The sequence below is a fragment of the Pituophis catenifer genome, unplaced genomic scaffold (genome assembly GCF_029215685.1).
Source record: "Pituophis catenifer annectens isolate HBS135680 unplaced genomic scaffold, rPitCat1.0.hap2 SCAF_6, whole genome shotgun sequence".
Lineage (NCBI taxonomy): Eukaryota > Metazoa > Chordata > Lepidosauria > Squamata > Colubridae > Pituophis > Pituophis catenifer.
This window is the reverse complement of record NW_027256886.1, coordinates 48,532,146-48,548,057: the sequence shown is the minus strand read 5'-3', so window position 1 is coordinate 48,548,057 and position 15,912 is coordinate 48,532,146. Positions and strand designations below refer to the sequence as shown.

Here is a 15,912-nt window from a genome sequence, read left to right as displayed (position 1 = left end):
ACCCATGCAAGTATGACCACATGGAATGACTATGCAGTGTACTCTAGATGGGATGGCTTTTGAAGACAACTCAGAAATTACAGCAGCATGCAGGAAGCAAGCTAATGGCAAATGAGATTCACTACTACGTAACACCAACTTTTGATGGCTACACTGGTTACCAATAGACTTCCAAATGCTACTTTTTACCTGTAAAACCTTTTACAGAATGGCTCTGAATTATATCAGGGTCCATCTTTTCTCAGATGATTCAGCCTGTTATGTTATGGACTCCTTAAACTCCTGCAAGGAAGGTACAAATGTTGTGGAACAGAAAGATGACTTTCTGTGTAATAGCCCCAATGATTTTAAAACAATGTAGCTCCAAGACTACGCTTGGTCCTCCCTCATTACATCTCACAAGGCAGGAAGTTTGATGAGTGGTGACTTGGCTGCCATTATTATTATTGTCATATGCCTTTACACATTTCTGTATGTACTTTGGGGTCACATTGTATTGTGTCAAGCTCTTTGATATATGTTTTAATTATATTTTGCTTTTGCACACTACCCTGAGCCTGGTGATTTAGCCAGTATAAAAAATGTTTTAATAAATAAATAAAAATTAATGTTATTGATGGTTTTATGGATGGCACTTCAAATTTTGCTTCTTTTATCCTCATTTGTTTATTTACAATACTTGTTTATTGTTAAAACAGTAACTGCAAGATATGCACACAAAAAAGGAAAAGAATAAAAACAAGGGAAATCTTTACTTTGCACATTCTTACATTTTCCCATACCCATATTATTAAGGGGGAATATTCCTTGAGGTCCTTTTTCCTTGATTAGCAACACCTAAGGCAGAATTCCTATCTGTGGAAGTACAGTAGTCCTCGATTTACAACCACGATGGAGCCCAAAATTTATGTTCTTAAGCAAGACATTTGTTAAGTGAACCTTGTTCCAACAGTGACCTTACTTGTCACTGTTGTTAGGTGAATCCCTGCATGGAACATGGTTGTTAAATGAACCTGGCTTCCCCATTGATTTTGCTTATCAGAAGGTTGCAAAAGGGGATCACGTGACCTTGGGACACAGCAAAGGTCATAAGTATGAATCAGTTGCTAACTGTCTGAATTTTGATCAGGTGACCATAGGGATGCTACAAATGTCGTAGCATCCCTGTGGTCACATGATCGTAGTGTGAAAAAAACAATAAGTCACTTTTTTCAGGGCCATTGTAACTTTGAACAGTCACTAAATGAACTGTTGTAAGTTGAGGACTACCTGTACATGAAGCTGTGTGACTTTTTGTTTTGTTTCATTTGACATAGGATGCAGCTGAAATGTCATCACTACAGATACTACACATATGGCACTGCAGTATTAGAAAGGACTAATTTTGAAGGCATCATTTAGTTTTAATGTTATTGTGTTTCTGCAGCAATGATTTTTAGTAAATTCTCCAAATCACATATTTAAATAAGTAAACAAGTGCTTTTTGTTCAGAAGGTAGAGTCATATTTGATTAAAATGGCTAATATATCACCAACAGAGAGCACTAGAAAGGTTATATTTTTGGAAAATATTGTTGCTATAATCAAGTGAGTGAGCCTTTGGCATAAAGCACTCTGCAAATCTACAAAATATATTTATCCCCTGGAACACAACTCTATTATATCATAATTGTTTTGTTCACACTTTCCATCAATTGGTTTGTTAGCCTGATATTATTACATACATAGAACACACCACACGAGGGACAGAAAAGCAGGTTCTATTATCAGACTAATACACTATTCAATGGGAGGTTTCATAATCCATCAGATTATAAATTGCATTTTACCAAAAATGAAAAAGTCTGCACCAAAATAATACATTATCAAACAACATCTTCAAATGGTGTTCAAGCAAATATGACTTGAACTAAAACTCCAAGTCTGTTTTTGCTCTCTAAGTGAAAATATTTAAACTACAGATTTAACATACATACCTGGGCAGAGGGGTGTGGAATCCCCAAACCTCCACTGAATACAGTGGGATACATTTCAGAATAAAAATGCAAAGGATTTCCCCCTAGATTAATATTAGTCTCTCTGGAGTAAAATCAGCTACTTGGGAAAGCTTTCAATGATGATGCAAGTTACATAAAATGAGCGTGGGGAACCTGCAGGAACAAGGCATTACATACTCAGCTAACAAGCTGGTTCTGCAAGATTTAAAGAGGCAGCTAACACAATACCACATTGGTCAATTCTTCTATTAAAAGCCACAAACTTGCAGATCATCAAGGGCTGAGGAAGCAAGATTATGAGGAAAGGGGAACTCTAGCAAAAGTGCCAAATAAAATATAATCTATTCTCCCAGATGGATGCATGAAATATTTTCAAGTCCTTTTCAGACTGTTACCTGTTTGTGGTGCCTGTGCTGTTGCCTCCGCTGCTATGCTTTCTTGACCGGCTCAGTCTCTGCAGTGGCTTTGGGTCCTGCAGCCCAAGACTTGTCATGGAAGGGAAGGCTGAGGCATACCCATGTTCACACTCTGCATAAATTATGATCAAATGGAAACAGAAGGAAGAGTGAGTAAGAAACAGTATTTTCCAAAGACAACACTAGCCGAGCCTGAATGACTTCTCAGGCAGCACTCTCAGCTTTAAACAAACGTGAGAACACTCAAACATAAAAACCACAGGCAATGCACCTGTTCAGATAAGGCTGATTAGCTTAGAGTCCAAATCCCTTTGAGTCAGTCCTGGTGACTGCATGCAGTTTTCTCTCTTTTTCAGAAGTGGTTTCCCATTGCCTTCTTCCTAAGGCTGAGAAAGAGTGAATGGCCCAAAGTCAGCAAACTGATTTCATTGCTAAGACAGCACTAGAAGTTACAGTCTCCCACTTTGTATATACTACTGACATTAATCACTATCCCAAACTGGCTCTCCAGTGTATGTCCAAGACAACTTTAATGTCTGTATCAAAACTTCTTGATCAAATCCAGAACACATTAAAAGACATTCTGACACTGCTCACAATTCTCCATCTATTACACGTGAATCACTTTGGCCCCACTTTCCCCCTCTCCCCAAGCAACTGCTTCTTTCAAAACAAATTAAGTTGGACTTATTTCCAGGTGGATGGGCCACCTCAATTCCTGCCCCTTCCTCAAAAGGTGTTACCTCGGTCTCTGCGATCCAGATATTCGGCTGCCTCCAAAAGGCGCTGGATGTTGATCATCTCTACCCGCTCCATAGCCCTTGAGATGGATGAAACCTTTCCCCGAACAATTGTGAAGGAGGACTTTGCTGCTTTGCCCCTGGCACTATGGGTGAAATAACCTTAGTTCTCTGATCTTTCCAAGAGAGAAAAAGAATAAGGTAGGAAACGAGTAACTTGGAGAAAGGGTGCCTCTTGTCCTGCTTTTACGAAGTTAATCAGTGAGGCGTAAAAAAGAACTGAACAACTACTGCAGCAGTTAGCCTGACTCATGGCCACATCCTACTTCAGAAAGATCTCATTTCTTTACCTCTAGGCAATAACAGAGACCCTTCCCACAACTCCTAGTCCCGACTGTCTCCCTCTTTGGTCTTGGCTATTCGTCTTCTTCTCCTTTAAATCTCTAGCACTGAGCCCGATCCAGCTTCATACCCTTTTCTCAGTGCCCCAAACATTTAATCTGTCCTCTAACCTCTTCTTAATCTACTCCTGCATTCTGCCCCCTATTGCCCCTTTCCGTCGTGGCCCCACACTTTTCGCCTCCTCTATCTCGATGCTGCCCCTGCATCCATCGTGCAAGCCCTCTCCCCCAAAGATCTATCGCTTTCTCCGCCTTCTGCAGCAGATACTGTACGTCCCTGCCTCTTTCACAGTTTGTTTACCTCCGCTTAGAAATCATGGAGGGGGAGGGGACGCACATGAGACTTTCAGCCCCAATGCCATTTGGGAAATGTAGTTCTCAGCTTTTTCTCCCTGCAAGTGCGGCGCGTGTGCACGTTTGCATTATGGGAAGCTTCGTTTTTCCACGTTGCGCATGTTACCCGGACCGAAGAAAGCTTACACAGCCCTCTCCTCGGTATGGTTACGGGCACGGAGATAAGATGGGAAAATCCCTTCCTTGTTTACAGAAAAGAGCGGCCATGAAGGTTGGTCTAGTAATAAACAGAATACCAGGATTAATGGACAGCTTGTCTTGCGCCTTCCCCTCTAAATAATCAGTTTGGGGATTTGTTAAGCCTTAAACCTTTAATTGCATAAACTACTCGGAAAGAAGTTCGACTGATATCGAACTTTGCTCCATTTGCGCAGTTTAAGTCGTCAAGTCACAAAGGCATCACAAAGCTGCATTTTAATTGTTATAATAGCCATAATAAATCCATCAATTAAACAATCTATTCTACATGCCTGTTTTGTTTTATATCTGCAATTATTTCAAAAAACTTTATAATCAAATCATCTTTTAGAAATTTAAGTAAGTCTACAACTGAAAATATTTTTGCTTGAAACTTAAATTCCATCAAATATAATTAAAAGTACATATTGGATATTAGTTTAATGTGAAATAACAGTTACTTCAAATCAAATGTTTATTACGGTTACAGACAGCAAAAATAATTATTTCTGTTCTGAGTCCTATGAGATTCATCCTATAGAATGAACCCTATGTCTAAAATATTCCCTTTTCTCAAAATAATAATAATAATCCTTGAGTAATGTACTGGAGCGAACAGATCCTCTGATGTGATTAGTATAGTTATAAACCTAACAAAATAGTAGCAAACTTAAGTTATCAAGAAAACCAGTAAGCATAGTTTCTGGTCTTAAAAACAAATAATATACGGATATCCTTCAAATCATTAATAGAATCATACTTTAAACTAGGAAAAAAATAGAATCCACCAGAAAAATAAATGTTTCCCCCTGTATAGAGAAACTGAATTTTAATTGAAACAGACTGCTAGGCAAACTGAATTTTAATTGAAACACAGAGAAATGTAAAAAGTTGGAAGATGATGATGTGCCAACTGGTCAGAATGAAAAGCTGAATTGAGCAGTTTGTAATATTTTTATAATTGAATACAGAAAGTATTTTGCAGATACCAAATAGAGCCCCCTATGTTCAGTTTTATCCTTAGCAAGAAAACTGTATCATATTGTTTCAACAAGAATCACTGTAAAGCAACATAATTTTTATTCCTGAAATAAATAAGTAAACACACATCCATATTAAGCACATATGAAAATAACTCAGAAGCGCTTAAGACTTGCAGATGTGCAACATAGCAGTTCCTTTCTATGAGAGCAGTTTGATCGTTTTCAGATTTCCATAAGAGCCTTTAAAAGGGGTTACTGATTAAAGCAATCCATTCATTAAAACTAATATAATCCTTAAAACAGTGGTCCTTTTTCAGGTTTGTCTCAAAGCTATAAAAAAACCTGGAGTACTTTAGAGGAATAGCAGAATATGTAGCATTTGCCTGAAATCCAAACCACTTCTTACTAATAATTTTCAAAGTTTATATATAAGAGCTTTTACTGGCCAGATGCCCGGGCCAGTAAATACTCAGCTCCATCCAGTTGTCCCAACTACCCCAAATTAGGGGATTACAGGGTTGTAAACAGAGCTACATGTAAGAGGGTTAGTGGTTAAAGTATTAGGCTAGAAACCACAAAGTCATGACTTCCAGTCTTGCATTAGACATGAAGTCAGCTGGGTAACTTGGTCAAGTCACTCTGTCTCAGCCCTTGGAAAAGGGCAATGGTAACCACTTCCAAAAATGTAGCAGGCACTTGTAAATCACCAGAAGTGAAGACTACTCCAAGGTACATTCAGATCTATTTCCACAATTATCGTTAAGACAGAATCCTATGTAAACAAAATGTGATTATTTTTACACAGTATTAGTAAATTTGAACATTATTTTTATGAAGTTCAATAATGCTTGTTCTAGATGGAGCTTTTACATAATCATTCAGCCTTATTCACTGACTTGTAAAAAGGATCCAGAGGCACACTCCACTTAATCTGTCTTTTCCCATAAACTTCTCCATTGTTTTTCTTTCCAAAATGCAGTACTGTATTTAGTGTTTTTTTTTTTAAGTTACATGGTAACTTTTGATTGATAGTGCTAGTAGCTCTGTCTGGAAGCACCTTATGCATCAAGTCAATAGAAGCCAAATTAAGTCATATTACTTAGTGGTTTAAAGATTTTGCATAGGCAAGTTTCATCATGATGTGATAGATCATTTGGTTCTAGCATTTCATAGGAATACATAAAGGAATATCCCCTATATATAATAAAAGGTTTGTGAAATAGAATGGCATTACTCTAAAATAAGTTCTTATTGTGGTTTATTGTTATCATACTTCCAAAACTGATTAGACCACATGATATGTATTTCTTAATTAATTTTCCTGAATAATTCTTATTTAATGTAGTCACAGAAGTTTTAAGATATTTTTTTTTGCCTGCCTGCACTTCAGTATCTCATATTATAAGAATAAATATTCCTATAGGAATTTCATGCAAAAGATATGGATTCAAATTACATGGATCTAACCTGATAGGCAGCATATGATAGATGTTGGTTGGAGAGAATAAGAATTGTGATGTGATAGAGCTAGAAGGCTATTGACCCAGGGAAGGTCATTCTACAGGAAGTATCACTTTATTTACTGTAGAGAGCAGAGGTGGTACAGTGGTTATAGAATGCAGTACTGCAGGCTACTTCAGCTGATCTGCTAGCTGCAGTTCAGGAGATTGAGTCTCACTGGCTCAAGGTTGACTCAGCCTTCCATTCTTCTGAGGTGGGTAAAATGAGGACCCAGATTGTTGGGGGCAATATGCTGACTCTGTAAACTGCTTAGGGTTGTAAAAGCACTATGAAGCGGTATATAAATGCTATTGCTATTAGAGCTCATAATTAGCAATGACAATCCAACACCCAATCCCAAAAACCTCACCACTCCTCAGTCCCAACTATTCTGGGAAACTATATTCAGTGGTTATATTCTACGCACATCCCGGATCTACGCACCTTCCGCCGTGCCCTCAAAACTTTTCTATTCCAGCAAGCCGGGCTGGCGTAGCTCTTTTAATTGTTTTTAATTCGTTTTTTTAAAAAAGGCTTTTTTTAATCAATATGAGCCAAATTTGTTTAATATACTTCTAAATTGTTTTAAATTTTAAATTTGTATGTTTTTATTTTTGGTTGTACACAGCCCTGAGTCCTTCGGGAGAAGGGCGGTATACAAATTTAAATAATAAATAAATAAATAAATAAATAAATAAATAAATAAATAAATAAATAAATAAATATTCAATCTGATATAACAATAATATATGGTAGTAAGGCAATAGGTTTATTTATATTGAAATCCTATCCGTGTCAATTTAATAGTAAAAATGAGTGAGTGAGATTACTGGGATTATCAAATCTGAACTGCAAACAGCTAGACAACTCCTAGATGGTAGCAAAGAGGACAGAAAACTCATTAGTGTCATCTAGTGGTACCCAAACTTGCTACTTCACAATCCAGCGGTTAGCCTATATTAATTCTCTTGTTTATACAGGTGTAGCTTGTTATGTTCCATAGCTTTTCGGAGAAAGCAGATCAAAAATCTGGAAAGAAATTTTGGAAAAGTTCTTTAAGGGATCTTCCAAAGATACTGTTAGCGGCAGCACAAAGAGCATTAACTTTACTGATATTCTTACAAGTTAGCATGAGTAAACCATATTTCACTTCCAAATTCAGCAATAATTACTGATCAAATATCATTTTAATTAATATTTTCCCTTTGGTTACTTCCCTTTGTTCTTCAGTTATATTCAGTAACATTACTTGGCAGGCTATCAGGATTATAGAGGAAGAAAATGAAACATAAAATATAAATTATAATTTAAAAAGCATTATAATGTACTGCCAATGATTACCACAGATAGGACCATGTATGACCTAATCAAACATTTTTATTCCCTAAAGAATACTATTTTATTCTTCAAAATAGTTCAAATGGATCAGACCCTTGCAAGCATCACATTTATTTCATACCAGATGCAATTCAAGAATAACATACGATTTCCAATAGTTTAATAATTTTGCTCCTGTCAGCTCTGTCTCCTAAATAACTAAGTAAATAAATAAATAAATAATTTATATTATCATCAAGTTACTTTGCTTTTAGGCTACACTACAATCAACTTTAACAAAAACTGCAAGATTTTAGCCTATGAATTAAGAAAAGGTGATTATGAAGAAAGAACTTAAACTACAATCTTCTATTTTATTTCAACAATATCAAAGCATATATAAGCAATAAAGTAAGTACATGAACTAAATGTTAATTCTTTTCCTGATGCATTGGGGATAAGAAGTTTCCTTCCTAGTTATCCAGGTGCTAAAATTCAAAGATTTACAAGCAAGAGCATCTCTTTTATTCTGAATAAATTGTTATTATTGTCTGTGTAAATAGTAAATTCTCTATATCAGTGGCATATGGAAAAAGCAAGTAAGGTTACCCTTCATGGCTAGCACTGTAATTGAAGCCACAAATTATTTTGCTATACCTTCTGGACAATCTATTAGTGAAATGCTTCTACTTGAAGATAAACAATGCCATTCTTTGTACAAACCTCTAAGCTGTATAAAAATTGTTAGTGGCCTAGAAAGAATTTGATGACTGCAAAGTAACATTAAAACAGCCCTGTTTTCTGCAAAAAGTTGAGTCCACATATTACCATCATAAAAATAAAAGTCATGAAGCTTATAATAGATGTCAATTTCCAAGAAATCAGGAGGAAAGGTAAACAGCATCAAAATGGTGGCAGTCTGGACTGAACAACTGAATCACCCCCTCTTTTTCATGAATTCATTGAATACATGTAAAAAGGGGCGGAGCTTGGATCATTTGGCAATGACTGCCATGTTGACCCTTGTGGACATCCCTACCAGTGAGCACTCTTCGTAAACAATCCTTTGCAGTTCTTTCCTCAGGGTCATTTCACCAGTCATGCTTTCAAAGATTTCTATATGAAGTGAATATGGCTATGCAACATTTCATGTTCTAAGACAAAAAACGTTTCACAGCATGTAGGAATTCTCACACAGAACCCCCCAGAAAAATCAGTATGTTTTCCCCACAGGATTTTGAGGCTATCTCCTACCACTGCAGCTTCAGTCAGACAGCTACAGCATAATTCTGGGGAAGGATTTGAAAGAATTGAAGACAAATTGCTTTGTGCATACCTACACACTTTGAACACAGTCTTAAATTCAAAAGCATTACACAACCATATTGATAATGAAGTTTTTATATAGCAGTTTTTCTCATTTTTAAGCATTTGTTAAATGGATGATTAATTTCTCAGTTGTTTTGGGTTTTGCTCATTTGTAGTTATTAATGAAGAGCATTTCCATAACAGAAATTTAATGTGGATTTGCTGTTTCACTCCTTCTGTTTTTGTGGGGCATTCATTTTCTATTGTCACCTAATTACTACCCTGTGTTTTTTTCTTAGTTCGTCTTTTTACTCAGACTTCTAGAAGAACAACTTTTTTTAAAAGAGTCATTCAATTTCACAGCTAGATGCCTCTAGCTACAAAGTGAGATTTTGACAATGATATAAAAAAATCACCAGTTTATTTATTACAAAACTTGTGTTACCTTATCATGCCAGTTTGAAAAATCAATATTTAAGCAGAACTCAAATATTTTTCATTTATATATTTTATATATTTATATATTTTATATATTCATTTATATATTTTCATTTATATATTTTAATGAAAGAGCCGAGTAGCACTTCTAAAACCACATGTTTTAAAGCTTTGATATTTTACAACTCACTGTAATTGCAGGACTGGAGTACAAAATTTAACAGTAATGTATTATGCTGTTATTACACATGTGTGTAATGGTACACACATGCATACTTTAATATATAAAATACTTCCTTGTAATGAATTTATCAGTATCCATCAGAAAAAAATGCAGTATTGTCAATGGTATGGAAAGCCAATTGCAGTATTAATGTTAATAATAAGACTAGGCAAGTTTAGGCCTGTAGTGTAATATAAAATTTGTGAAGCCATTTTCTGCATTATTTGCAATCAGTCTTTCTCAATCTGCTGCCCTCCAGAACAACTGGAAATTCAACTCCTAAAAATCACCTCTCTTAATCAACTGTGGATGTCCCAAAATTTGAAATATAGCCCTGGTGCATCACATACACAGTTGCAGTAGCTTGTGTTATAAACTTAAAATAATTGTTAAAATCATGTTATGATTCTCTTTATAACCTCCCAAATGAACAACTAAAAGCTTTTATAGATAGCTTTGGGCAAATTGATTAGTGAAATCTGGAGAAAATAATTATTCTTGCATAGATCCTATGTAACAAAACATTTTTTGCATGAGTAAATTGTTCCGTAATGAATCCAGACACATTTTTCCTCATTTTTACTGTAGCCAATACAGCTTTTTTCTTTGCTGAATATAGAAATCTCTTTCACCTTTCCCTTTGGATATACAAACATAACTCTTACACTAAAACTAAAGTTATACTAAATAGAACTATGTGAAATACAACTTCAATCAGCACAAATGTTTAATATTAAACCATTGTCAAATGGATTTATGAAGCTGTGATTATGCCTGCAATTGTTACATTTTGGTCTTATAAGCATTAGGTGCTTGAAATCAAGTAGCAGAATAATAGTTATTGATATTACTATTTTCCCCCTCTTGCCCTTTTGCACAGAATTTTGCTCAACTTTCTAGTACAATGAAAGGTTTTGCTGTTCACGGAGATGTAATACCCAACATTTACATGCCAGGTAATCCAATTTACACTACAGCAAAGAATAAGCAACATAAAGGAGTTGCAGGTTTCCCTTAAACGCCAGGTCGACTGTTTTCGTTCGGTATAGGAAAAAAACGATACTAAATCGGCAACTGGTAAACAAGGGGCGACTGCAAGTTAGCCTGTCCTTTCCATACCAGCAGTTACAATAATGGCCTGGACTCATAAGCCTATGACATTGCACTAAATTAAAAGCAAAGTGTGCTCTAAGACTGAAAACATCCTGGAAACTTTTAGAGAGCCATATTCGTTTCTGATAGTTTAACTTGAAGGATATAAATCTTGCTTAAGGAAAAGTAATTACAGAAGTGAAAATAACACCCCACGCCTTTCAAACAAATAATTTATATTCCTTAACAAAGCACAAATGTATCTTTATATGCATAAACACATCGGGGGCAAATATTTTAGGAACAACTTCGCCGATACAGGCTAAGTGAAAGACGCTTAATCCCTTGTTTTGCAATCTCGTACGAATCTGCCACTGCCAGGATCGCTACCCAAGCAAGAAAGGATCGGAATTCGTGGCACCCGTTCAGGCCCTTATTGTTATTGTGAATCTTCAACTTGGAAACGCTGTGAGCGCAAAGCAGAGCATTGTCGCTTTAAGCCTGAAACTATGACATCATCTGACCACAACTCCCAACAAGGACACTCCGCTCCATTCTAGACTCCTCCCATTGATCTTCAGGCTCAGCAACGCGTGACATCATAGGGATAAGAGAGCGCCTCATTGGCGGAATGGCTTGAATTAACCACGCCCCCCGGGTTAGAGTAGAGCCAATGGAAAGAGAGGAGTTTGTCTCCATGTGGAAACCATGTGGTTCTAAGAAGGAGGAGGAGCTGAGACTGATTATACTGTAAGCTAGCCAGGCGGATCAGAGTGCAGCCGAGGCAGCGCCGTTTGTTTTTGCCTCGGTGAAACTTTAAGAAGGATGTGGGGGTTGGGATTTCGAGAGGCTGTTAAATGTGCCTGCCTTGTTTACGTTTTTTTAAGAAAGACTTGCCCTGGCCGCTCCCACGGAAGAAAAAAAAAAGTTTTACGGAAAATTCAAACGCGTGGGTTGCCCTTAAAGCTAAGTCACTGCAACTCTGAAACGCACAGATGTGGAGCAATACCAATCAGCCTGGCGATTTGTAAAACGTGCAAAATCTCCGCGAGGCCCGTTCCTCGATGGGGAGGGGGAGGGACGCGGACATAGAAATACACATGTTGGCAGCCCGACGGAGTTGTGTTTTCCACCGACCTGTTTATTGCTAAAACCAAGACGAGGCCGCCACCTCGCTCCAGTTTTATTCAAACAATCTGGAGAGCATCCAAAAACTTAACAGATCCGAGATGACATTGGTGTTCATCAGGATCTCGGATTTCTAAAGCATAGAAATATTTCTGGAGGGGACACAGGGTGAATTCAGATCAATGAGGCGGCTGCGGAGGAGACCCGTGTCTTGTATTTTTCCGATTTTTTTAAATAAAAAAACACCTGAAGTAACAAAAAACGCACGTTCTTGGAAACATTTACGACCGAGTTCACCTCTCCTCCGCCCCGCAACCCGCGTTCAAAATTATTGGGGGGGGGCGAGTTTCCTACCGAAAGTAGGCAAGGAGATGCGCTGTAGTTTTTTTGTGGCTTTTGACTTGGCTTGAAGTGGGGGGGGGATCGCGAACGCCGCGCGCACTTTTGTTTTTCTTCTCTTTCTCTTTGTTTTCTGCAGCAGCAAAAACGGGGCAGCTTGTGGCGAAGTCAGAAAAAAAAGGGAAAACGCCTAAAGACCCGACTGAGCTCTCTTTGGTGGGGGTGGGGGAAGAGGGATGCTTTTGTGCACGTCTGGATTCAGGGAGCTGGGAAAACAACGGAGGCCAAGCTTGACCTAGTTCTATCCGCACCATCTCCGGTTCTGAGGAAACGAGATGGCCGGTATAAACTGATTATAGTCCCACTTTGGCCGAGTTGCAGCTGGAGGACTACTCAACGCCGCCTCCCCGCCTCCTTTCGCTTGGCTACCTGGCTAGTTCGCTCTTTGCCTACGTGACTTCCCAAGAGCTGGGGGGGGGGAGGACGGATACCTCCATTAACTTGGCAGCCGGTCTCTTCCTTGAGCGATCGCGTTGCGTGGAAGCCAAAAGGCCCTTGCACCTCAATCCTAAAAAAAACAAAAAACAAAACCAGGGTGCCGCGGCAAGAACCGGATTGACCAGAAAGCCCAAAGGGCGCTGTTTAAAAAATAATAATACTCCCATTGATGACAAGCGAGCGTGTTAGCCATTGCAAAACTGGAATGGGGGGGCAGGGAGAGAGAAAAGGCTTTGTGAAGTCTTCGCACCGACTACCCCGGCCTCCCGGAAACAATGCCTACATCTCCACTTATTCATGAAAAAGATGGGGAAGAGCAAGGGGAGAAAGAAAGAGGGCGGTCAACAAAAGGCTAAGCTACTTGAACTGCAATGGAAATTTACACTCCGGAGAAGGGTGACAGGAGGACGGGGGTGGGGGGGGCGACGGGGGGGGGGACACCCATATTTGTACAGCCGATTTGTAAAGCAAAGCATCGCGGGGGGGGGGGGAGATTTACACATACAAATAATAAACTCAAAGCCAAAGGAGAGTTAGATTCTCCCCTTTCTCTCCCTCCCCCCTTCCCACTGCAGGGGTTGACGCGATGCAACGCTTTCTTTATTTTTCTTCCTCCTGACCTTCGCTGTTGCTAAATTACTAGATGAAACGCCAGCCCTGCTGGTTAAAAATTGTTCCTGGCTTGTTTATTGTTCTATCCAGGAGGCTGCTCAAAAAGACGCTGCAAACGAGCGTTTCTGTATGGATTATTCTTTTTCGCTGACGGCAACATTAGCAAGGAGGGGGAGGGGTGTTGGGAAAACCCTTTTCCACAAGGGGGGGGGAAAATATGCGTGTATGTGTGTGTGTGTTTTTATTTCCCCTTTTGTTCTTTTCACAGAATACTCGGCGAGGTTTTCTTTAAGGAGGAGAGAATCACGATCTCTTGGGTTTGCAGGGAGGGGGGAGGAGAAGGAAGCGAGAGTTGAAAATGAAAAACAAGCCTTTTTTCCCCTCTGCCATTCCTTCTAAAAAACCTGAAAGTATTTTCTATTTGTCTATCCAGAGGATCATAAAGTTTGCTTTGCGTGGTCTCCTCTCCCCCATCTCCTAGTTTGGTCAGTTTTTGACACCCCCCCCACCCCCTCTTTTGACACATTAAGAGCCTTTTATGGGGACATGACACTTCACAAACACACAAACACACATATCCATAAATCGAAATGTACTTCTAACATGACAGCGTTGTTCTGGATCACTTTATAACTAAAGTTGTGGTGGTTATGTTTTTGTTTTGCTTTTAAGAAAACCGAACAAAAACAAACTAAGAATATTTTCTAATGAAATCCCTTGGCACGCACATAAATTCCACTGGACCTAGGACAGGGTTAAAAGATTGAAACAGTCTCATCTGCAGGTTCAGCTCTATAGTCTGTCTTGTTGCATCTTCATAAACATTTTTCTTTATTTTCCGTTGTTGTTGTTGTACATGCCTAGCTTTTAATACATGTTTGCGTGTAAAGAAGCAGCAGAAGGAGCCAATGAAAATCAAAACTCCACTTACTTTTGTTTTCTTTCTCGATTTGCTCCAGGTAGCTGGCTGCTTCCAGCAAAATCTGCACATTCTGTAGGAAAGTGTTGATCTTCTCCATGGAGTCCTCACTGCTGGTATTGAAAATGTCACTGAATGGGCACCTGGACGTATTATCTATCACTGGCAGTTGCTGCTGCCCTAGAACAGCTTCCCCAGCATCACCTTCACATCTGAGTTCTTTCCTTGGCCTGCCACGTTTCCCCATTGCTTCTGCAAATGGAAACTTTGAAATGTTTAAAGCCCTTTTGGCCGACTTTCCTCCTCTTGTTGCAGTTTGTGTGTATGTGTGTGAATGTCTAAGAGAGATTGAATGAATCAAGAGACCTCTTGATTCAAAGACTCCGCGCAGGTCCTAATGCTAGCATTTTTTTGTATACATTTTTTTTAAAGTGGCAATGGAAGAGTCTGGTTTATTTACAGTACAATAGTCAGGGTAGAGTATACTGTACGTCACTTTCCACACCATAAGAAACAAGAGAAGCAGAAGCAAGCCCAATTGGGATGAAACCCATAAAATTACAGTTGATCATTATGCATTCAGAAATATAGAACCTCAGAAATATAGAATCATGTGAAAAAAGCTAAATGTCTCCCTATGCAAAGGAAGTTACAGTTTGCTTCAAAATCAGTCAATGGGGTAAACAGAAGGGGAATGATGGATAAGAAGAAAATACTGTAACTGCCATATATCTTGCTGACAATTGAGAAAATCCATGGGAAAAGAAAAAGCTGAAAAATGAACAAGTTAGACTACATTTTAAAAATTGATTACATTTTTTAATCACTTAATCACTTAAACTCCATGTGCATTGTTTAAAAAAGATAAACACCATATTTAAAATCCTATTTGTATCTGGCATAGGTGTTATGATTATTGTGAATGTCACCTGCTTGTCAGCACCTCATGCTGGACTATAAAACCCCATCCTCATGAGGAGGAAAGTCTCTTCTGTCAAACAGAATGGACAGCTCCTGGAATGAAGCATGGCTCAGGGTCAGATACTATGTAGAGGCATACTCCTCCTCCACCTCTCTCTGCTGGAAACAGAAAAGGGAAGAGGCTGGGGAACAGGAACAGGCATGATCACAGCCACTGATTGGTTGGGAATCTCCAAAATCCTGGAAAACTCAAGGAAAAAAAATGTTGTTTGTGAAATATTGTTTTGGAAAATGGCTTTTTCTGTAGAAATAAGAAAGCCCTTTAGTCTGGAATCACATTTTTTTTAAAAATCTATGTTTATTGTTTAATGTTCCCCCATATTTCCTTATTATATGTTTATTGTTTAATGGTCTTATTTCCCAGTACAAATTAGATATGTTAGCTGCATCTCTATCTCAGTTATACCCAGAAAAATATACCTGGTATCTTTTGCCTTAAAGAAGTATATTTTTTGTGCAGAAAAATGCATTGATGTTTGAGGTAAGTAGA

The 15,912-nt window shown here is 38.3% G+C and overlaps 1 protein-coding gene across 4 annotated transcripts in view; it reads right to left on the bottom strand.

The window, feature by feature from the left end:
* Positions 1 to 14,737, bottom strand: part of MXI1 (MAX interactor 1, dimerization protein) — an 83,756-nt gene extending 69,019 nt beyond the window's left edge. For 2 of the 4 annotated variants that reach the window (XM_070946039.1, XM_070946040.1), the window contains exons 1-2: positions 14,454 to 14,737; positions 2,392 to 2,524 (exon numbers count right to left, since the gene is read on the bottom strand). In XM_070946039.1, the coding sequence (XP_070802140.1) occupies positions 2,392 to 2,524; positions 14,454 to 14,688 (368 nt within the window). In that variant the 5' untranslated portion in view covers positions 14,689 to 14,737. Of the gene's footprint in view, positions 1 to 2,391; positions 2,525 to 2,683; positions 2,799 to 3,155; positions 3,831 to 14,453 lie in introns of those variants that run through there. The other 2 variants (XM_070946042.1, XM_070946041.1) reach the window with 2 other exon arrangements.
* Between the last annotated feature and the right edge of the window lie 1,175 nt (positions 14,738 to 15,912).